This window comes from Scylla paramamosain, chromosome 3 (assembly GCF_035594125.1).
Source record: "Scylla paramamosain isolate STU-SP2022 chromosome 3, ASM3559412v1, whole genome shotgun sequence".
Taxonomy (NCBI): Eukaryota; Metazoa; Arthropoda; class Malacostraca; order Decapoda; family Portunidae; genus Scylla; species Scylla paramamosain.
The window spans coordinates 39792071-39813831 of NC_087153.1; the positions used below are offsets into that span (position 1 = coordinate 39792071).

At 43.7% G+C, this 21761-nt stretch overlaps 4 protein-coding genes across 4 annotated transcripts; all 4 read right to left on the reverse strand.

Moving 5' to 3' along the window:
• Window positions 1–3310: 3310 nt before the first annotated feature.
• On the reverse strand, window positions 3311–5558 carry LOC135095764 (astacin-like). Its single transcript, XM_063996853.1, has 6 exons — window positions 5403–5558; window positions 4711–4846; window positions 4468–4546; window positions 4219–4339; window positions 3846–4024; window positions 3311–3701 (listed from the first exon to the last, which is right to left on the reverse strand). Coding segments are annotated over exons 1-6 (741 nt in total). The 5' UTR covers window positions 5405–5558; the 3' UTR covers window positions 3311–3477.
• Window positions 5559–8688: 3130 nt separating this feature from the next.
• Window positions 8689–10812, reverse strand: LOC135095781 (astacin-like). Its single transcript, XM_063996885.1, has 6 exons — window positions 10686–10812; window positions 10152–10287; window positions 9893–9971; window positions 9620–9740; window positions 9341–9519; window positions 8689–9243 (listed from the first exon to the last, which is right to left on the reverse strand). Coding segments are annotated over exons 1-6 (759 nt in total). The 5' UTR covers window positions 10688–10812; the 3' UTR covers window positions 8689–9001.
• A 2234-nt stretch (window positions 10813–13046) lies between these two features.
• On the reverse strand, window positions 13047–16588 carry LOC135095773 (astacin-like). Its single transcript, XM_063996875.1, has 6 exons — window positions 16430–16588; window positions 15877–16012; window positions 15618–15696; window positions 15349–15469; window positions 15070–15248; window positions 13047–14037 (listed from the first exon to the last, which is right to left on the reverse strand). The coding sequence occupies exons 1-6, from the start codon at window positions 16549–16551 to the stop codon at window positions 13796–13798; spliced, it is 879 nt and encodes a 292-aa protein (XP_063852945.1). The 5' UTR covers window positions 16552–16588; the 3' UTR covers window positions 13047–13795.
• A 2168-nt stretch (window positions 16589–18756) lies between these two features.
• LOC135095792 (astacin-like) lies at window positions 18757–21710 on the reverse strand. The gene is made up of 6 exons (XM_063996896.1): window positions 21646–21710; window positions 21059–21194; window positions 20808–20886; window positions 20528–20648; window positions 20241–20419; window positions 18757–20104 (listed from the first exon to the last, which is right to left on the reverse strand). Coding segments are annotated over exons 1-6 (759 nt in total). The 5' UTR covers window positions 21648–21710; the 3' UTR covers window positions 18757–19862.
• Between the last annotated feature and the right edge of the window lie 51 nt (window positions 21711–21761).

Consider the following 21761-nt stretch of genomic DNA (forward strand, 5'->3'; position numbering starts at 1 on the left):
TGGTGACGAGAGGACACGGCCAGTGGTGTGGTTTCCACTGCGCAGAAAGGAAAACCCACTGCATGTGACTGAAGTATTGCCAAGGGATGAAGAAAGGCAAGATCATGGGTACGAACTGTAACTATTGTTTATAAAGGTGTTGCCCAGATATCACTGGGTCTGTATCTTTCTCGTGTAATGCCAAGGGACGAAGAAAAGTAAGGTTGTTAGGTAAGGGTGTGCCCCAGATATTGCACGAACTGCATCCTCAGACATTTCGGCGTCTTTTCCCTACTACTGTTGTTAATTGTTCTAACGGAAGTTACTAGTTTTCAAGGGTATTTCCGAGATTCTGGTAGCATTTTTCAAGGGTAATGTCTTGACTCGAGTGATGATTTTACTGAAAATTCTGTATCATTCACTGAAAAAACACGTGGGAACACCATTTCTAATTACTGTGGTCTTTGAAGAGAGTTCATTTAAGATTACCGGGTCGAAAGTTACACATTTTATCCTCTTCCTCCTATTCCCTCATCATCATCATTGCCATCATCATCTTTAAGTGCAAGATAAAGATAACCCTTGCCCACTCATCTGCTGCTGGATTAGGCCGTGATTGAGTGGATCAAGCCTAGGAACTTTAAAGAATCCTTAGATCAGTACCATAACGCGCTGTCTTTGGGCGTCTTGTTTGCCTCTTGGTGGAAGTCCTAGCTGGGTAACATCTGGCTGGGACCATATTCTGAAACACTTCTGCGCCGCACCTCCACTACTTTCAAGAGGCTCTAGTTGAAGGTACACTTTTTTTTAGGGTGTTTATTTTTATTTATTTATTTATTTATTTATTTTTTTTACGGTTTTAGTGACAGATCAATAAGATTTCTACATTACTGAGACGAAAAACACTCTTGAGAATCCGGCTGATCATCTCTGTGGCATTTCAAAATGGTCGCGGCGAGAGAGAAAAACGTTTTAGAATATGGGTAGCATCAAGTGTTTCCTTTCAGTGGACCTGTCTAGTATGGTTGTACGTTTAATTCCTCTGATCAGCAGAATATGCAAGCCTCTTCTCACTTCGGTAAGATATATGTTCCACTCAATAGGCTTCTTATAGACTAGCCTACACTTGTTATTGATTCTTTGCCTTGCGTTCTTTCTCACCCATTGCCTATGCTTAGATTTGCATTGTTGTTTTATTATGAACGTTTGTTATTTTTTCCCCCAGCTATATTATACCTTGACTGAACTCATGTGTATCGTCGCAGACCACGTGGCCCACCTGTACTGATCTCGGAGCCCAAATAAGACAGCACTGAGAGAAAGATGCGTGCCCCTCTGTATGATAAACCTTGACTGAGATCACCTGTGTCACCTTAGACCACTGGGTCCCATTTGTAATTATTAATTGGGAACTCGAATAAATCTGAACTTGAGAGAAGATGTTTGTCAGGGAATCGAGCCCAGGACGAAAGTATTTGAGGCGCCTAGAGCCAGAATAACTAAGTGCCAGAAATAGAAAACGGAGAAAAAAGCGATCAAAGTTTTGCAACATTCAGAATACAATACCTCCTCATTTAATTGAGATAGGAAGTAGGGCTTGGCCTCAAAATGCTGTTTTTTTGCATGTGGTTTACAGCCTATACCTGGGCATTTAGTGAAATTAAAGCATTCTGAAAGGCTAATGGATGACTTTCTTTTTTTTTTTTTTTTATCCGGTTTATTTGTGAAAAAAAAAACACTTGCAATATTTTGTTTATCAAACATGCATGCATTGTTTATTCCTATTCCCATATCAAGTTTCAACAGCATGTAGTTTACTGAGATTCACCACCATTGAAGCCATTCTTGATTGATGTACTAATTTTATTAAGCAAAAACGTAAGCGACACTCGTGTACGTACTTCCTAACCTGACCTTATAACAGGGGAGAATGATAAACGGTAGAAAAATAGTTTCTGTATGTAGGCATTCTGTAGTGCAAAATTACCGATGGCCCAAATTTCCCTGTGCAAGACTTTGGGTATCGGCATTGTAATTTTATCATAGCAGCCATCAGCACAGGGAGGCCCCATTACCCGGGCCTGTAGGTGGCGGTCTGTAGACCTGCTCATATGCTTCTCCCATATTCCTTCGTCTTTTAGCTAAGTTTTTCTTCCACTCTGCAGGATTACGCACACTTTTCTTTACCCTAGAGGGTTCTGGCTCCTCAGGGGGCATGTTGTTGTCCACCATAATGATGAAATCTTGCGTATTAGAGTAAAAGAAAGGCAGTGTCAGTTGTGGCGAGCTGGCGGAGGATGCATGAGTGTCTGTGGGTGTGGTGTTGGGGGGAGGCAGGCTGCTGTCAGTCGTGTCACGTGAAGCGCAGCGCGTGCCGTTATTGGCTCTCTGGCTGCTAGGGCGGAGTTACTTCATTCTGGCACCAGCCGCTCATCGCCTTGCTTCGAGAGCGACACGAAGGGTCTACAGATAACTGCATTTGGGTGGATTTTGGACTCTATTGCAGTGTCCATTCTGACTTCTACTCTGCTTCCCGCTACAGTAGGAAGGTGGGGGAAGACAATGGGATAAAAATGATCATTTCGGCCGGAGTGTCGCTTACGTTACTCTGGCTCTAGATGCCTAATTTAAGCCTATTTGTTATCATTTTTTACCTTGACTGAGATAATTTATATCGTCTCAAACCATGGTGCTCCATTTCTACTGAAATAATGAGCAATTGGTCTGGGAACTTGAATAAAATCCGAATTTGAAAGAAAGATGCTTGTCAGGGACTCGAACCCGGAACACGAAATGATAACCCGCAATATTGCTGATCAATAGAAAACCTTTTTCCACTGGATTATGAGGCGTCTATTTGTGATATTACACGACTTTTCCCTTCTTCACGAGTCTCCCCTGTCCTGTGATGCAGACACTGGTAGCGTAACTGTGAAGTGAGTCCGTGATGGTTCCATCCTAGAGAACATCACATGGGATATTAACATTGCCGCCTGCCACTGTTATCGTTTCAAATCAGGGCGTCCCACTTGTATTACCTTAAACTAGGGTTTGACAGCACTACATTCAGTACATTGAAATACTGAAAACTTGGTCTGAAAGCTTAAATAAAAATGTGACTTCAGAAGAAAGATGCCGTGTTGGGAATTGAACTCTTGTCCCATTATTGAGAGCTGAATATGTCAGTGATTCATCAACGCACATTTTTTTTTTATTATGTAGAGATTTTGTCAGTTGTATCTTCGGGTCATTGCACGTTTGCGTCGAATTACCAAAATGAAACATCAAACTGCTTTCTGTAATTTACGTGGACTGCGGAAGAAAAAATCCATTAAAGCTGGTTTTTATTGGTTATAATTCATTGTAGGTACATATGTTGTCATTGAGGTTGTAATTCATTGTAGGTACATATGTTGTCATTGAAATAGACGTAAGATTTTTTTTTTCCTTTTCTCGGTTTCCAATGTGTGCAGTTTCGTGTTGCATGACGCGGCGGCGCTAACAGCCGTACAGATTATTGATCTGGTTGGCATCGGATTGTTCCATGGAATACTTTTCCCAGGGCTCGTGAAGCTGCACGTTGGGGTACGTGGGCACCATGGTAGGCAGCACGCCCCACTGCACGGAGAAGGAGTACGTGCCGTAGTGCATGATGCTGTTGTAGTTGTAGCCCTCGCCCACGTACTGGTAGTTGGTGTCCTTGTCGAAGTTGTACGCCATGCCTGATTGAGAGGAAAGTGAAGATGAGAGCATTCTGACCATGTTAAGTGACGTGCAGCCTTCATCCACTGCAAGGTGTCACGATACTTTGATATAAGCTAGTTAAGATTCCAATGTCTCAAAGGTAACACAAGCGTCCACTGTACCTGGGATGATGTTGTTGTAATAGATGTAGAGGTACGAATCACGGTCGTTGCGAGTGTGCTCGTGGTAGAAGCCGACGGCGTGCATCAGCTCGTGGATGGCCGTGCCTAGGTAGATGCAACCGTTCACGTCAAGAGAGACGCGCTGCATGCCTCCGATCTTGCCCACGTAGGACCAGCACCTGAAGCAGGGCGGGATTGGTATAGTTGTACAGAGAGCAAAATATGAAGCTCTTCCATTCAGATTCCTCTGAGCAAAATATGAAGCTCTTTCATTCAGATTCCTCTGAGCAAAATATGAAGCTCTTCCATTCAGATTCCTCTGAGCAAAATATGAAGCTCTTTCATTCAGATTCCTCTAGATGAGACAACTCACCCATTGTCGTTGGAAACGATCTCGATGAAATTTGCTTGATTGGTTCTTGGGACGAACCTGATGCAAGTCCTGGAGTGGAATTCATTCATGGCCTGCAGGATGACGCTCTGTTGAGAGGAGGCTGCGGCGAGACACCAGGACATTAATTACCTTGATAGGTCTTCTCTGGAGCACCTTGTCATGGCAATGTATGGTATTTCATTGTTAATTGCTTTTTGTGCATGTTTGCATGAAGCAAAAGCCACTTACTGATGGAGCTGCCGAAGATGTAAGGCACCACGCCGCCGGGCCACAGGTACTGCGACCCCAGGATGGCTGCCCTCTCGTGCTGCACACGCGACAGACAGTGTTACTTGACGGAAAGCCAACAAAATTGTGTTTTTTGTCACAGAAACATGTTATAGGAAAGTCTCCGCCCAGGAGAAAAGGAGCTTTCCACTCTAGGGCCTATGTCAGGCTTGAGGGAGCATCCCCGGGGCGGCCGTACCTTACCCCAGGCTCCTGTCCAGCGATGCCCTTGATGTCACCTTGGAAGAGTTCCGGGTTGTACATCGCCTTGGCCGCCAGAGGGACGGTGGGAGAGGCCGCCACCGCCGCCACCGCCGCCGTCAGAAGTATCAGACGAAGCCTGGGGAAATGAGAGCAGGTGAGAATCGGGTGGAGGGGCTTGAGAGCGAGATGTATTAATTGCGTCTCGTTTTAATTTTGTGTGCGTTGTTTTCTTTGTGCCGTGGCTGAAGTGTTTGGTGAGCGTTGGTCTTCGCAGTGTGGTGCTCTGTGGGTGGGAAACAAGGCAGCACCGGCTGCTCCCACATGCAACGCTGCTCGTGCGCCGCACGGCCTGCGCTTATAAATAAAAAATAAGAAAAAAAAGAAAAGCTCTCCAATTAACGATTTCTGCTTATTGATTCTGGGATTCTAATGCAAATGTGACTCGCTCAAGCTCGCTACACAATAATATTGAAAAAAAAAGCCAATTATGTAAAGGTTACAGCGTTTTGAAATTCTTTATCCATTGATATTTAAACTAATATCAGAATCACTTGAATTACTGCTGCACAGTTTGAGAAAAAAGTAAGCACATTGATGTGTTTAAGATACTAAGAGTCAAATAATTGATTGTTGTGATAATTTGGGCTTCGTCTCTTTTCAGGCTGTAGTGCTGCGCCCGAGCCTGCACTCACATAATGGAGAGACAAGGAGAGGCACACCGCGGGCGAGGCTGCTAAAGATACAGAGGATTTATCTGCTTATTTATACCCAGAAACAGGCATGCAGCGCCCTTGAGGTGTGCGAAAGTCTTCCCTGCCCGCAGCTGTCGCCCTGCGTCTTGTGAGTCACCTTCTGCCACCCACTTTTTATGAGGTACAGTGGGACTTCTGACCACCACTAGGGTAGCGATGTACGCGTATACGTGTAGGTATATAATATCAATAATGATAGTAGTAGTAATAATAATAATAATAATAATAATAATAATAATAATAATAATAATAATAATAATGATGATGATGATGATGATGATGATAGTAATAATAATAATAATAATAATAATAATAATAATAATAATAATAATAATAATAATAATAATAATATTGTAGTAGTCCCCCTCTTGTACACTGAACATCCTCGGTCTGTCCTTGTCTTATAATCTGAACTGGAAACTTCACGTATCTCTAGCTAAAACAGCTTCTATGAAGTTAGGTGTTATGAGATGTCTCCGACAATTTTTCATCCTCGTCCCCCGCAGCTGCTAACTTTTTACAAGTGCCTTATTCGTCCATGTATGCAGTATGCCTCACATGTGTTGGGGGGGGGGGGGTTCCACTCATACCGCTCTTCTAGACAGGGTGGAATCAAAAGCTTTTCGTCTCATCAACTCCTCTCCTCTAACTGACTGTCTTCAGCCTCTTTCTCATCGCCGCAGTGTTGCATCTCTAGCTGTCTTCTACCGCTATTTTCATGCTAACTGCTCTTCTGATCTTGCTAACTGCATGCCTCCCCTCCTCCCGCGGCCTAGCTGCACAAGGCTTTCTTCTTTCTGTCACCCATATTCTGTCCACCTCTCTAATGCAAGAGTTAACCAGTATTACCAATCATTCATCTCTTTTTCTGGTAAATTCTGGAACTCCCTGCCTGCTTCTGTATTTCCACTTACCTACGACTTGAATTCCTTCAAGAGGGAGGTTTCAAGACACTTTTCCATCAATTTTTGACTACTGCTTTGACCCTTTTATGGGACTGGCATTTCAGTGGGCATTTTTTTTTATTGGATTTTTGTTGCCCTTGGTCAGTGTCCCTCCAACATAAAAAAAAAAAATAAAGTAGTAGTAGTAGTAGTAGTAGTAGTAGTAGTAGTAGTAGTAGCAGCAACAGCAGCAGTAGCAGACTTATTAGAATGGATTCCAGTGAAATCGACAGCTGACGGCGCCACACACCCGCCTACTGCCTTGATGTTTATGGACTTGAGTGTCCTGAGGTTTGGCGTCTGCATCGTTTCTTTAAAACCATCTCGTAAACATACATACGAGTGTGTATGAACGTATATGCACATGAATTATAGCTATATATATATATATATATATATATATATATATATATATATATATATATATATATATATATATATATATATATATATATATATATATATATATATATATATATATATATATATATATATATATATATATATATATATATATATATATATATATATATATATATATATATATATATATATATATATATATATATATATATATATATATATATATATATATATATATATATATATATATATATATATATATATATATATATATATATATATATATATATATATATATATATATATATATATATATATATATATATATATATATATCAGTCAGTGTCGAGTGTTTATAGTGACGAATCCTAATCTAAGTTTAATGTGGCCAGCATCCACGCTGTGACTTTCGTGCACCGAAGTTACGAGTTTTCTCCATGTTTTCTATGACTATTGTTTTATGCGCAACACACACACACACACACACACACACACACACACACACACACACACACACACACACACACACACACACACACACACACGAAGACAGAATTCGATGGGTAAAGGGCCACAGTTGCAAAAGTTTTACCCGAAGCTTTCATCCTGATCTCATGCAAACGGGACGCACAAACGGTGTGGGGAGCGGCTGCGGCGGGAGTGACGTCTCGGAGTGAGGACGCACGGTCACGGCAGAGGTGAATGGGAAGCAATTATTATAAAACGAATGCATGCTTGTAAGCGTGACGCGGGGCCTCGAGGGTCTCTGCGGGATTGGTTTTATTAATTATTTCATTTATTAAAGTTTTATGTAACGATTAAGGATGCGTAGTTGCGAGGTCACGTGTGCTTTGGTGTTGTCTTGAATAAGCTCTTGTTTCTGACAATGGCAAACTGATAAAGATAAGCAGATTGTTGTTGTTGATGTTGTTGTTGTTGTTGTTGTTGTTGTTGTTGTTGTTGTTGCTGTTGTTGTTGTTGATGTTGCTGTTGTTGTTGTTGTTGTTGTTGTTGTTGTTGTTGTTGTTGTTGTTGTTGTTGTTGTTGTTGTTGCTGTTGTTGTTGTTGATGTTGCTGTTGTTGTTGTTGTTGTTGTTGTTGTTGTTGTTGTTGTTGTTGTTGTTGTTATTATGCTTTGTCTGGGATGTAATACTGTGACTTTCTAGACTATCCCTTTCCACTGGGATTGCTGGCCTGGTATATACTGTTGATGGATTATTATTATTATTATTATTGTTATTATTATTATTATTATTATTATTGTCACTCAAAACTAGATTTTTCTCGAAATTATCGATGAAACACAAAAAGTAATGCCATTTTCATGAACTCCACATGAAGAATACAGTGCAAGAAGCAACAAAAGACCGGTGACCAAAACACGTGATCTCGTGCGTGTGTTGCTTGTTGTTATTTCCTTCACTTGCTGCTGTGTTCCTCCTCTACTCCCTCCTAGCGTGCCCAAGTATCAGGAAGCTGTGCACCCACTTCGGACTTGTGCCATGGCAATCATCAACACGTGTTCGCTCGATTCCCCCTCGATGCATGACAAACATTGATCATTCCCTCCGCAACACTCGAGGCGTGCGGAGAAAACTTCTCTCACCTCTAGCCAGTATTTCCAATCCTTTCATTTTACTTATTTATTATTATTATTATTTATTTATTTATTTATTATTATTATTATTTTTCTTTTTTCGTAGATTGGCCAACGTTCTGCTAATGAACAAGTTTGGCAGGGAGCATGAGGAGGCGTCACTGAGCAGTATGGAATGTTCCTCACAAGCCCACGGAACTTGGTGAATGAAAGAACAAAATGCTCACCAAAGTTTTTTATCATTATTGCAGTTGAATTAACCGAACGTCTTCCCACTGCTTTTCCCAACTCGTCATAGTGATGGATGAAAAAAATGCAAAAAGTGAATATCTTTTTTACTCATATAGATGATTTTACACATACATATAAAGTTTTAGAAAGTATACGAATTATACCAAATATCCTAGGAAAAAAAAAATCAAAGACAGGAGATGAGGAATTAGCAATGTGTTCAGGAACTAAGAAGGTGAGGAAAATCTACATAATACACATGTAAAGGATTCAAATTCGGTATTATGGAAAATTGTACAAAACCAAGCAAGAACAGCAATCATTCGATTTGTTGGAAAGCTCATTTCAGCGGAAGCGAGTGACTGGCATTAGCTCCCAAGTCCCAAGTTTACTGCTTTGCTCGCTTAGTGGCGCGACGCACACTCGTTGCGGTACAGGTTGTTGATCTGGTTGGCGTCAGTCTGCGCCATCTCGTACTTGTCGTAAGCCTCGACCAGCACCACGTTGGGGTCCGTGGGCACGATGGTCTCCTTCACACCCCACTGTATGGAGAAGGCGTACGTGCCGTAGTGCATGATGCTGGCGTAGTTGTAGCCCTCGCCCACGTACTGCCAATAGGTGTCCTTGTCGAACTGGGACTCCATACCTGATTGGTAAGAGAATATGCAAGAGGGAGTAAATTCCAGAGTCTCATACAGATCACAAACAGGGCTTACGAATGAATGTGATGGTTTTCACTTTACCTGCCATGACGTTTTCGTAGTGAATGGTGACGTAGCTGTCGCGGTCGTTGCGGCAGTGCTCGTGGTAGAAGCCGATGGCGTGCATCAGCTCGTGGATGGCCGTGCCCACGTAGATGCAGCCGTTGACGTCAAGAGAGAGGCGCTGCTTGCCTCCGATCGTGCCCACGTAAGACCAGCACCTGTGGGGAGGGCAGCCGTGAGGAGAAAGCGAGCACAAAAGCATCGGGTAGTGATTCAAAAGTGATTCAAAGATTCACTCCCGCGTTTCACACAACTCACCCGCTGTCGTTGGAGACAATCTCGATGTAGTCGCGCTGAGTGGTTCTCTCGACGAACCTGATGCAAGTCTTGGCGTGGAAGTCATTCATACCCTGAAGAATGATGCTCTTCTGATGGGAGGCTGCAACAAAAAAAAAAAAAAGGAACAGAATAATAACCCAACACCTTGATTCTAATGTATGAGCATTCTTCTGTCAAACTGTACAAAGCATTTGTAGCGTTATTTAACCATGGCTTGGCTGTGCATGTTTCCACGAAGGAAAGACCACTTACTGATGGAGCTGCCGAAGACGTAGGGCACCACACCGCCAGGCCACAGGTACTGCGGTCCCAGGATGGCCGCCCTCTCGTGCTGCACACGCGACAGACAGTATTACTTGACGGAAAGACAACAATGTTGTGTTGTTTGTCACAGAAACATGTTAAAGGCAGGTCTCCACCCAGGGGACAAGGAGCATTCCCCTCGTGGGTCTGTGCCACGCCTGAGGGAGCATCCCCGGGGCAGCCTTACCCTCAAGGAGCCGTGCCTTACCCCAGGCTCCTGTCCAGCGATGCCCTTGATGTCACCCTGGAAGAGTTCCGGGTTGTACATCGCCTTAGCCGCCAGAGGGATGGTGGGCGAGGCCGCCACCGCCGCCACCGCCGCCGCCAGAAGTACCAGACGAAGCCTGGGGAAATACAGATTGCTAGTGTGGGAATCGGGAAAACAAGTGTTTGAGGCGCTGAAGTCCGCGAGGCTCCCCTGCCTCGTCCACAAAGCACAGATAAGAATGAGATGCTCTGCATATACCAGTATACCCTCGTGTGTGTCTATGAACATAATGCTTTACTACCTGACTATAATTCTGCTGAAGTTTCCCAGTTTGGTTAAGAAAGAAAACATTTGATGTCATGATGCAATAGCACTCATCCTCAGTTCTACTTTCGTTTATGCCCTTTTGGAGCCCTCGCTGTGCGGTGCCCTCATTGATAGGACACCTGCCCAGAACGGACGCATTGCACATCCCATGCCATGAGCTGCAGGGGTGGCTGCCGATGATAAAAGGGAAACATGGGCTTTACTCACATAATGCTGTGATGGAGAAGCAAGGAGGAGAGGCACGGCGTGGACGAGGCTGCTTGGAATCAGGGGGAGGAAGTCCTGCTGGCTTAATTATACCCCGAAGTAAATATACAGTGCCCTTGAGGCATGCGAAAATTCTCACGGAGTGCACTTGTCGGCTGTACATTAGGTGTGGTAGCGTGGGACCATTTAGTGCACCGTTCATGGGGCGGGGAGCGGAGAGGCGTAAGAAAGGGAGGAGGTGAAAACAAACATTCTGTATTTGTCCATATTGTGCCTCAGCGTTGTTTTCTTTCTTTCTTTTTTCTTTCTCTTAGTCTGTCTCTCTTTTCTTTTACTTATTCTTTATTTATTGATCTAAAACACTTGCTGTCTTATTCTGAAGATGTGGTTATCTTGGTTTTTAATTTCTTTCTTTTTCCTTTTCTTTTTTCCTTCTTTTTCTTTTTTCTTTCTTTTATATATTCTTTATTGTCTGTGCGCGTCCCTGATCATTAATATAACGCTTACAGGCTTATTCTGAAGACTTAGTTATTCGTTTTTTTTTTTTATATTTCTTTCCTTCTTTCTTTTATTTATCTATTCTTTATCATTTGCTGACACATACTTAATCCAAAACGCTTGCTGGCTTATTCTAGCTTATTCGGATTGCAGGCTTGTCTCTATGTAAAAAAAAAAAAAAAATGTGGCGTTCTCAGTTTATCATCTAATTATTTTCATTAACTTTCTCTTCGCCTTTAGTTGCTCTCATTTTTACTCTTTATTTATTTATTTTTTTTTTCACGGGTTTTCTTCCAGTTACCTTCAGCTAGTGTTATTTTTTTCTCTACATTTATTTTCCTTCTGAGTTTTTTTTTTTTCTTTCTCTTAATTAATTTTAAACACCCCTTGCAGTCCTTGAGTATTAGTCACGTACCGGTATTACCCAGAATGCAGCAGAATACAGTCCGATTATGCGTCCACAAATTCACCAGTAAATAATAAGAAATGTGTCCACGAATTTAAAGGCTTGTGATGACAAAATCTTTTTTATATATTTATCTGTAATCTAGTATTGAATGTGCCCACAAATTCATTAGTAGCCTACGTAATAACAGGAATAATTGCCTGTGAATTCAAGGGTCAGCCCAGGTCCTAGAACAGACTTGTCACGTAACCCAAAAACTCGTCTCACGTACCCCTGCGTGAGAACTGAGAACCGGCCTAGATAGCCGTGCCGCTCCCTGTGGAGACGCAGAGAAGGGATTATAGAGGTTCATGCTGTCCGCTGGTCCTCCTTAACTCTTTCACTGCCAGGCGGATGTGACCCTTAGAACCAATAATCTTTTAAACACCATTTGTGTGCTAAAACTCTCTTGCACAGTTCCGTGGTCTAAAAGAAGCTATGTTAATCTTGTGTCGTGTTCTCCTTTTTTTACTGTTCCCTTGCTGCCAGTCTTTACCGTGCTAGGAGGTCAATGAAGGACGAGCATGATGTTAACACTTAGAATTCTTGTGGCTTCTTAGAACCTATCAGAACACTCTATTGTTAGTCAGCATTGTGTGAAACTAGAGATTTCTGATGGTACTGAAATAACATTAGCGTTTTCATCCGATGGTTAGGTTAGTTTACGCTAGATTTATTCGGTTTGTTAATTTCACTGCTGATCCCTTCTTTGTGTAGACCACCATTTGAAACCGTACCTTATTTTGCCCAGAAATAAACAGTCATTGTTTAATTAATTTTTTATTATTTATTTATTTTTTTAATGATTCCGAGACATTTTTTTTCTTTTTTATGAACTCCCTTTCTGTCACTCTTATTCTGTTCACCTCCCTAATGTAAGAGTTAACCAGTATTTTCAATATTTCATTCCTCTTACCAGTAAACTCTGGAACTCCCAGCCTGCTTTTGTATTTCCTCCTGCCTATTGACTTTAACTGTTTCAAAAGGAAGGTTCCAAGACACTTATAAAATTTTGGACAGTCCTTTTCAGACCATGTACACACTTTCATTAGGGACTGGCACCCTCAATAGGCATTTCCATAACTTATTATTATTTCTGTTGTTGTCGTTGCTCAAAGCCAGAGCCTCTCATTCATAAAAAAATAAAAAAAGAAAAATAAACCAGCCATAAAACTTCGTAGAATCATCCACTCCTGATGAAAGTAGGAATATTCAAGCGGTACAGGATTGATCGGGTGATTGCGCCTGCTGTGTAAAGGAAGCGATTGGTATTTTATATATTTATTTATTGTATTCCTTCGGGTGATCTTTCTGATATATAATAAAGGGAATAGGGGCAAAAAAATAGGCATGTTTCCTCTTTTCCTTCAATCCATTCGCCCTACGTATTCCTTGGTGACGGTGAATCAAAGTCCACGTACTGACTGTTCATTTATTTTCGGTATTGACAGCGTTCCTAGTGTATTATTGTAATGAGTCCTGTACCACAAACCATAACAAAAATGTAGTAGCTCTCCTGTGCACACGTCAGTCACAGTACAGTTGTTGTGACGGCATCAACATGTCTATCTGTGTAGCGGACCTTATTCTGAAACACCTCTCCCATTACATCCACTACTTTCTCAAGGTTTTCAAGGGTGTTTTTACGTTTTTAGTGAACAAGATTTCTACGTTATTACCAAAAGAAACGCTCTGGAGAACGCGGCTAATTAGGACCGCCCATGAAAATAATCGTGGTGAGAGACCAACGCGTTTCTGAGTACGAGTCCTAATGGTGTGCCTTTCTTCTTGACCGTTTGTTCTGAACTTCTGACTTGAGGATACTAATCTACTAGATCTCTTGATGCTCCTCTCTTAAAACAAATCAAGAAGTCAGAGAGAAGTGATTCCTACCCTTTATTTGGCTTGCAGGAACTGTTGTACATAACCTATAATTAAGTCAGGTGACCGTGAGGAAAGACTTGTGTGAGTAGACGCGAAGCTTTTGGATCCGGGCAGTGATTTATCTTTCAAACTGCAGCACTAACTTTACCACTGTCAGTGCTGAGGACGTGGATGTCCCTCTGCTGGTGGCAGTGGCGGTGGAGGTATGGGTATGTAAGTAAAAGCTTTATGAAGGAGTTAAAAAAGAGAATCATGTTTTTGGTGTCAATATTTGGCGGCTCGCTTAGTGGCGCCGCGCACACTCGGCGGCGTACAAGTTGTTGATCTGGTTGGCGTCAGTGTGCTCCATCTCATACTTGTCGTAAGCCTCGACCAGCACCACGTTGGGGTCCGTGGGCACGATGGTCTCCAGCACGCCCCAGTTCACGGAGAAGGCGTACGTGCCGTAGTGCATGATGCTGGCGTAGTTGTAGCCCTCGCCCACGTACTGCCAGTAGGTGTCCTTGTCGAAGGCGTAAGCGTACCCTGCGGGAAATGTGGTTAAGTATTACAAGTGCCAGGGTGGATCTCTTGCTAGGACGTCGGTGCAAGGCGCGCCACGCGGGAGGCGAGAGCTGTGGGTCATCAGAGAGCTGTGGGTCATCAGGGATATTGGTGTCTGTTTCAAAGATACCCCATCCTGATTCTAATCTGTTGTGCCATAGAACAAGTGACAGCTGTCATGGAAATATGTAACCTTATCCCACCCAATGTCCAGAAGGAGACTATTTATTTCAGGACAAAATTATGTTGCTTTTGAAATCGTGGTCTAAACAATGAGGCGATCAACAGTGAAATTAAAGAACTGAATTAACCTAAATTTAACCTAACCTCATGTAACCTAACCATCGGATGAAAAATGTTAATGTAATTTCATTATCATCCCATATGACAAATTATTCAAATACCATCTGTATTATTGAATGACTGTCATCTGCCTCGAACTACGATTGCTGTAACCGCCAAGTTGATTCTGGGACAGGGGATCCTTGTGAAAAGTATGCCTTTGTATCTTTAATCCTCCGTGTGGTGAGATCTGCAGCACATCATTCGGACCACTTTTGGGACAACTACTCTTACGGAATAGTTCCCTCAACAGGATGCATTTCCCTGCCTTATTGTTAATTTGAGTCTAAACCAATAACAAAAAACACAAAGCCATGAGTCTGAGGAAATGTGGGTCTCCCTGCGACATTTGGCAACTCCTTTGGTGCATGCACAGTTTTTGTGTGCAAGTGTTGCATGCACTAAGAATGCAGTGTGTTTTTTCATGTAGAATCTGCATCGATGCTTTTCTTTATTACATAGACGCAGGCATGTCTAAACCCTCTTCTCGAAGAAGGTTACCAATAATTCTTCTCGTCACCAGCGCTCTCAAAACGCCTCTACTGAAATTCTTCCTGTAGTAAAACGGACAAATAGGAATGTGTGTGTGTGTGTGTGTGTGTGTGTGTGTGTGTGTGCTGAAAGTGATCGATTCAACACACGACAGTATTATTTTTCAGGTGTTCGCTGTACCTGGCATGACGTTTTCGTAGTGAATGGTGACGTAGTTGTCGCGGTCGTTGCGGCAGTGCTCGTGGTAGAAGCCGATGGCGTGCATCAGCTCATGGATGGCCGTGCCCACGTAGATGCAGCCGTTGACGTCAAGAGAGAGGCGCTGCTTGCCTCCGATCGTGCCCACGTAGGACCAGCACCTGTGGGGAGGGCAGCCGTGAGGAGAAAGCGAGCACAAAAGCATCGGGTAGTGATTCAAAAGTGATTCAAAGATTCACTCCCGCGTTTCACACAACTCACCCGCTGTCGTTGGAGACAATCTCGATGTAGTCGCGCTGAGTGGTTCTCTCGACGAACCTGATGCAAGTCTTGGCGTGGAAGTCACTCATACCCTGAAGAATGATGCTCTTCTGATGGGAGGCTGCAGATTATTGACAGATTAATAATCCAGCACTTTGACTCTATTGTTTGGAGCACCATACTGTTAAACTGTGCATTTGTAGTAATATTTAACTAGATTCGTTCCATGGACTGGCTGTGCATGTTTCCACGAAGGAAAGACCACTTACTGATGGAGCTGCCGAAGACGTAGGGCACCACACCGCCAGGCCACAGGTACTGCGGTCCCAGGATGGCCGCCCTCTCGTGCTGCACACGCGACAGACAGTGTTACTTGACGGAAAGACAACAATGTTGTGTAGTTTGTCACAGAAACATGTTATAGGTAGGTCTCCACCCAGGGGACAAGGAGCATTCCCCTCGTGGGTCTGTGCCACGCCTGAGGGAGCATCCCCGGGGCAGCCTTACCCTCAAGGAGTCGTGCCTTACCCCAGGCTCCTGTCCAGCGATGCCCTTGATGTCACCCTGGAAGAGTTCCGGGTTGTACATCGCCTTGGCCGCCAGAGGGATGGTGGGCGAGGCCGCCACCGCCGCCACTGCCGCCGCCAGAAGTACCAGACGAAGCCTGGGGAAATACAGATTGTCAGTGTGGGAACCGAGAAAACAAGTGTCTGAGGCGCTGAAGTTCGCAAGGCTCCCCTGCCTCGTCCAGAAATCACTGGTCAGAATGAGGTGCTCTGTTGTGCCTCGTCTTGAGTCACGTGGATGCCTCTGAGCGAGTCTACGCAGCGGCGATAGAAGATGCAGCACGAAATTCGCTTTGCATCATTCCATGTATTGCAGCATGACGGGCTGGATAGGCCTGGTTCTTATGTTTGTTATGAGGAACAAAAAAATAAAAAAATATGCCTCGTCGTGTCCCGCCCTCCACAATGAGACTTGCTCAGGAGGGACGCGTTACACATCCCAAGCCACGACATGCACCGAGAGGCAAGGCAGAGGTGGTTGACGAGAATAAGGGAACATGCTAAGCAACACTCACATAATGCTGGGTGGAGAGGCACGCCGTGGACGAAGTCTCTTGCAGTCAGGAGAAATACTGCCTGCTTGTTTATTTATATCCCGAGATAAACATGCAGTGTCCTTGTGACGTGTGAAGGTCATCACGACCTGCAACTGTTGCCTTCGATATTGACAAGATAGTGTGGGATTGTTTCGAGGGAACAGGACGCGAATGGTAAATACCATCTATGACGGAATCTCTCAACCTTTTTTGGTACTGGCTCCATTCAAGGTAATTTGAGTTCCCGTGTCCTCCCGTGTTACTGCTTTTTGTGAAGTTTATATAGTAGTTATTGTTGTTTGGATTTGAAATTCGAACGCCAGTTGCAAATCAATGGACTTCATGATTTTGGTTAAGTTTTTATTTGAAAAGTCAGAAGTAAGCATAATGCAATGGAGAATACAGGTAAAAGCAAACTTAGCAACATTGCAAACCTTACCTACTATGAGATGTTCTGTGGCCCCAGTGGATCCCGTGGCCTCTTATTTTCTTAATTTTGTCCTATGAGGCCTGAAAATCTCTCTCCATCATGGCCCACGTTGATGGCCCTCGTTGAGAAACCCTGATACCTTATGATATGATACCTTTGCTCCCATGCTGATAGTAATGGTGAAGCTGGAGGACAGAGACTTTGATGACCGAGTGTAGTGAAGCTGGAGAAGAAAGCTTGCATGACTGAAGTAGGTGAAAGCAGCCGTGGGACGTGGGGAAGCTAGAAGAGGGTGTAGTTAGGGAATGTTGGAGAAAGACTTTGTAAGACCCTCGTGGCTGCTCCTAGAAGCCTTAATAACCACCTTTTTGAGTCTCCGGTCTCACAGTGACTGGGCAAGGCAATGGTGGGCGATCCGTGTACCTTGAGCTGTTGCACGCCACAGTAGAAATAGTAGTAGTAGTAGGAGTAGTAGTAGTAGTAGCAGAAGTAGTAATAGTAATAGTAGTAGTAATAGTAGTAGTGGTAGTAGTAGTAGTAGTAATAGCAGTAGTGGTAGTAGTAGTAGTAGTAGTAGTAGTAGTAGTAGTAGTAGTAGTAGTAGCAAAGATTTATCAGATTGGATTCCCAGTGAAATCTGCATGTTGTAGCACCACACACCCGCTTGTTGTTTTTTTTTTTTTTGTTGTTGAAGGTGCAGCAAAATAAATAGAAAAAGGGAGGGAGGTTGAAAGGACTCAGAAAATATACTGATCGTCCTTTTTGCTTCCTCTTTTGAAAAGCATCTGTTAAGCATCTGTTATCTATTTTCATTCTTTATTACAAGTGCAATGTCAGATGGACGTGTGAGGCAGAGTGTCTGAGAGCACTGCGAAGACCGGGGATTATGGAAACGCATTTTTACTTGTTAGCTTACTGTCTTGCAACGGTAATTATGTCACTCTTTTTTTTTTTCTAAGTGAATCCATATATGTCATCGCCATTGTTTGTGTTCGTAGATATTATCTTTTTCCTTTGTTTTTGGTCTCTAGTAGTAGTAAGGCTACACACACACACACACACACACACACACACACACACACACACACAAACAGAGAAAGTAATTTTTTTCTATCCTTCCTTTCCTTCCATCCTTCCTTCCGCGTTTTCATAAGAGAGTCCTTACATAGAAAACACTAAGTACAGACTGTAACAATGTATTAGAATGCCAGTCAGTGAAACAGAATAAAAGAAGGAAGCCAAAGACGGGAAATTCCTAGATGTTTCAACAGTAAAGTGCAGCAAATCAGAATGAACCACAACACCTGAATATCGTATTTAAAATTGTTCTTGAATGGTGCAGCCGCTCCCCCTTGCGTTCCGTGCGCTGCTGCAGACGTGTGAGAGAAAGTTATATAAATAGGGGTACTAGAAAAACAAGAGGGGAAGAGATAGAAAAAAAAAATAACAGAAAGATTACGGAATATGGAGTTGTAGGGAGGTAATAGGAAAAAAAAAAGGCATGAGGGGGAGGCACTGAAAGAAAGGAAATAACAGAAAGGTTACGGAATATAAAGTTGCAGGAGGTGTACTAGAAAAACAAGAGAGGGAGGGATAGAAAAAAAAAGTAAATTACAGAAAGATTATGGAGTATATGAAGTTGCCAGGCGGTCCGATCAGTCCTTGAGGCGTGTGAATGTTGATCCAAGGAGTGCTATTGCTTCACACGTCTATACAGTCCCGTGGTGCAGGTTTAGAGGACGCTTCTGTCTTTTTCTTCCCGGTTGCAAGAAATAAAAACACCCATGAGAGAATATGTGCGGTTCTGGTAACAGCTTAAGCTTAACATTTTCTTTGGTAATTTCCGAGTCTGTAGGAGTTACACAAACATACGAACAAACGTGAATAGCTGTATTGTTTATCACACGTTCCCCACTGCTCACGCCAAGATTGTGAAATAAATATATACTTACTTTCATTATTTCCTACACAGTTCATTCACATTCGAGGACAAAAAATTACATAACAAAAAAAATAAAAACTTCTACGGTAACTTTTATACGTGAAGGAATTAAATGTTGCACTAAATAAATTGAAGTTCTCATCCCTGTGGCTTGAATGTGTCACGTGTTTTGAATGGCTCCCTCTCCCTCAGCGACTTGGCGCGAACTGGACTCTTTCTCACTAAATCCTGTTGAATTTAGTGTGTTTTTAATAATGGAAGTCACTGAAACATCTCAGCCACGAATACTTGGTACGTCTCACTGATATACTTCATCACGTCATCAACAGTCAATCAGGTGTGAGTGAGCAGAGTGTAACTTCGTAATTTGAATGGACTATAGAGGCGTCCATCCGCAAGTGTGCCGAGTCCTTTACCAACCATCTTCCTTGTTGAGTGGTTTCTCAGTGCAAATTCGCTTTTGTAATTTGAACGGACAACAGTGTATCTCAAGCAAAGTAACTCTCTGCGCGCCTCGTGTCTCTTGTAGTTGCTCATTGCCGCTTTGTTGTGCTTAATGGTGCGTTCGTCGTGACAAGGGAACGTACTCTCAAACATCCTTGCGTCTTATCTCAGCCACTTCTAACATGCTCCAGTGGAAATTACTGGGATTCTCAAGGGTGTTTTCATAACTGCGTGTTAATCTAACCAATATTCAACGCCATTAATGGGTTAAAGTCATATGAACTGAATGTATCGTATACATGGCTTTTGGAAATGGTTCTTATGAGAGTCCGAAGCATTTCAAAATGCGTAATGGTCCAGATCCAACAGTCTAAGCTGCTCCGCGTCTTGCTCAGCAGGTGCTGGTGATGGGTTCACTGGGCGCGACTCTTCCTCCGCGTTGCCAATCTCAAGTGCATCGATTATGCAGGAAAACTTTTGCCATCTTTTTCAACTTTGTAAGAAAAAAAGAAAGGAAACATAACATAGGCGTAAGAAAATGGTTTGTGAAAAGGTGAGGAGGAGATGCGCACCAGCTTCATGTTTCGGCGGCTCGCTTAGTGGCGCCGCGCACACTCTGTGGCGTACAAGTTGTTGATCTGGTTGGCGTCAGTGTGCTCCATCTCGTACTTCTCCCAGGGCTCATGGAGCACCACGTTGGGATCCATGGGCACGATGGTCTCCAGCACGCCCCAGTTCACGGAGAAGGAGTACCCCCCGTAGTGCATGATGCTGGCGTAGTTGTAGCCCTCGCCCACGTACTGCCAGTTGGTGTCCTTGTCGAAGGCGTAGGCGTACCCTGGGAGAAATACCAGTATGGTTAATTATAGTTTTTGGTCTGCGGTTTCCATCCGCCATCATTATCCTCATTGTCAGTTGCTCAAGTATGGGAGAAAGGAATCTTCAGCCAGTGTGGCGTCAGGTGTTCGCTCTACCTGGCATGACGTTTTCGTAGTGAATGGTGACGTAGTTGTCGCGGTCGTTGCGGCAGTGTTCGTGGTAGAAGCCGATGGCGTGCATCAGCTCATGGATGACCGTGCCCACGTAGATGCAGCCGTTGACGTCAAGAGAGACTCGCTGCATGCCTCCGATCTTGCCCACGTAGGACCAGCACCTGTGGGGAGGGCAGCAGTGACGAGCACAGAAGCATCGGGTAGTGAACGACGCCGCGGACTCGTGAGGAACACTTCAAAGATTCATTCCCGCGTCTCACACAACTCACCCGCTGTCGTTGGAGACAATCTCGATGTAGTCGCTCTCAGTGGTTCTCTCGACGAACCTGACACAGGTCTTGGCGTGGATATCATTCATGCCATAAATAATGATGTCCCTCTGCCAAGTGACTGCAATGAAAGAGCAGATTATTATTTTAACACAGCACCTAAACTTTCGTTCCAAATCTAAAGCATGTTATTATTAAATTGTATGGAATTTCCACAGGAAGTTAATTAATTTTTTTTTATTCTGGTTGTACATGTTTCCACGAAGGAAAGGCTACTTACCGATGGACCTGCCGAAGACGTAGGGCACCACGCCGCCAGGCCACAGGTACTGCGACCCCAGGATGGCCGCCCTCTCGTGCTGCACACGCGACAGACAGTGTTACTTGACGGAAAGACAACAGTATTGTGTTGTTTGTCACAGAAACAAGTTATGGGTAAGTCTCCACCCAGGGGACTTCCCCTCGTGGGCCTGTGCCACGCCTGAGGGAGCATCCCCGGGGCGGCCTTACCCTCAAGGAGTCGTGCCTTACCCCAGGCTCCTGTCCAGCGATGCCCTTGATGTCACCCTGGAAGAGTTGCGGGTTGTACATCGCCTTGGCCGCCAGAGGGACGGTGGGCGAGGCCGCCACCGCCGCCACCGCCGCCGCCAGAAGTACCAGACAAAGCCTGGGGAAATACAGATTGTCAGTGTGGGAATCGAAAAAAACAAGTGTCTGAGGCGCTGAAGTCCGCGAGGCTCCCCTGCCTCGTCCAGAAATCACAAGTCAGAATGAGGTGCTCTGTTGTGCCTCGCCTTGAGTCACGTGGATGCCTCTGAGCGAGTCTACGCAGCGGCGATAGAAGATGCAGCACAAAATTCACTTTGAATCATTCCATGTATTGCAGCATGACGGCCTGGATAGGCCAGGAACAAAAAAATAAATAAATAAATAAAAAATAAATAAATAAAATAAAATAAATAAAATAAAATAAAAAAGATGTATGCCTCGCCTTGTCACGCCCTCCACAATGAGACTTGCTCAGAAGGGACGCATCACGTATCCTAAGCCACGACCTGCACCAAGAGGCAAGGCAGAGGTGGTTGACGAGTGTAGGGAACAAGCTAAGCAACACTCACATAATGTTGGGTGGAGAGGACAAGGCTCCTTGGAGTTAGGAGAAATACTACCTGCTTGTTTATTTATACCCCGAGATGTACATGCCATATCCTTGAGTCATGCGAAGGTCACCACG

Bases quoted from the DNA above. Each gene is read 5' to 3' on its own strand.
- LOC135095764 (XM_063996853.1), bottom strand. The intron at 4,025-4,218 runs GTGAGTTGTCTC...GCCCTGCTTCAG, and splicing joins ATCGTTTCCAACGACAATGG to GTGCTGGTCCTACGTGGGCA. The intron at 3,702-3,845 runs GTACAGTGGACG...CCTCTCAATCAG, and splicing joins TTACAACAACATCATCCCAG to GCATGGCGTACAACTTCGAC.
- LOC135095781 (XM_063996885.1), bottom strand. The intron at 9,972-10,151 runs GTAAGGCACGGC...TCGCGTGTGCAG, and splicing joins TCGCTGGACAGGAGCCTGGG to CACGAGAGGGCGGCCATCCT. The intron at 9,244-9,340 runs GTAAAGTGAAAA...CTTACCAATCAG, and splicing joins CTACGAAAACGTCATGGCAG to GTATGGAGTCCCAGTTCGAC.
- LOC135095773 (XM_063996875.1), bottom strand. From the start codon at position 16,551: ATGACCTTCACACGTCACAAGGACACTGCATGTTTATCTCGGGATATA. The intron at 15,697-15,876 runs GTAAGGCACGAC...TCGCGTGTGCAG, and splicing joins TCGCTGGACAGGAGCCTGGG to CACGAGAGGGCGGCCATCCT. The intron at 14,038-15,069 runs GTACAGCGAACA...CATTTCCCGCAG, and splicing joins CTACGAAAACGTCATGCCAG to GGTACGCTTACGCCTTCGAC.
- LOC135095792 (XM_063996896.1), bottom strand. The intron at 20,420-20,527 runs GTGAGTTGTGTG...CCCTCCCCACAG, and splicing joins ATTGTCTCCAACGACAGCGG to GTGCTGGTCCTACGTGGGCA. The intron at 20,105-20,240 runs GTAGAGCGAACA...TATTTCTCCCAG, and splicing joins CTACGAAAACGTCATGCCAG to GGTACGCCTACGCCTTCGAC.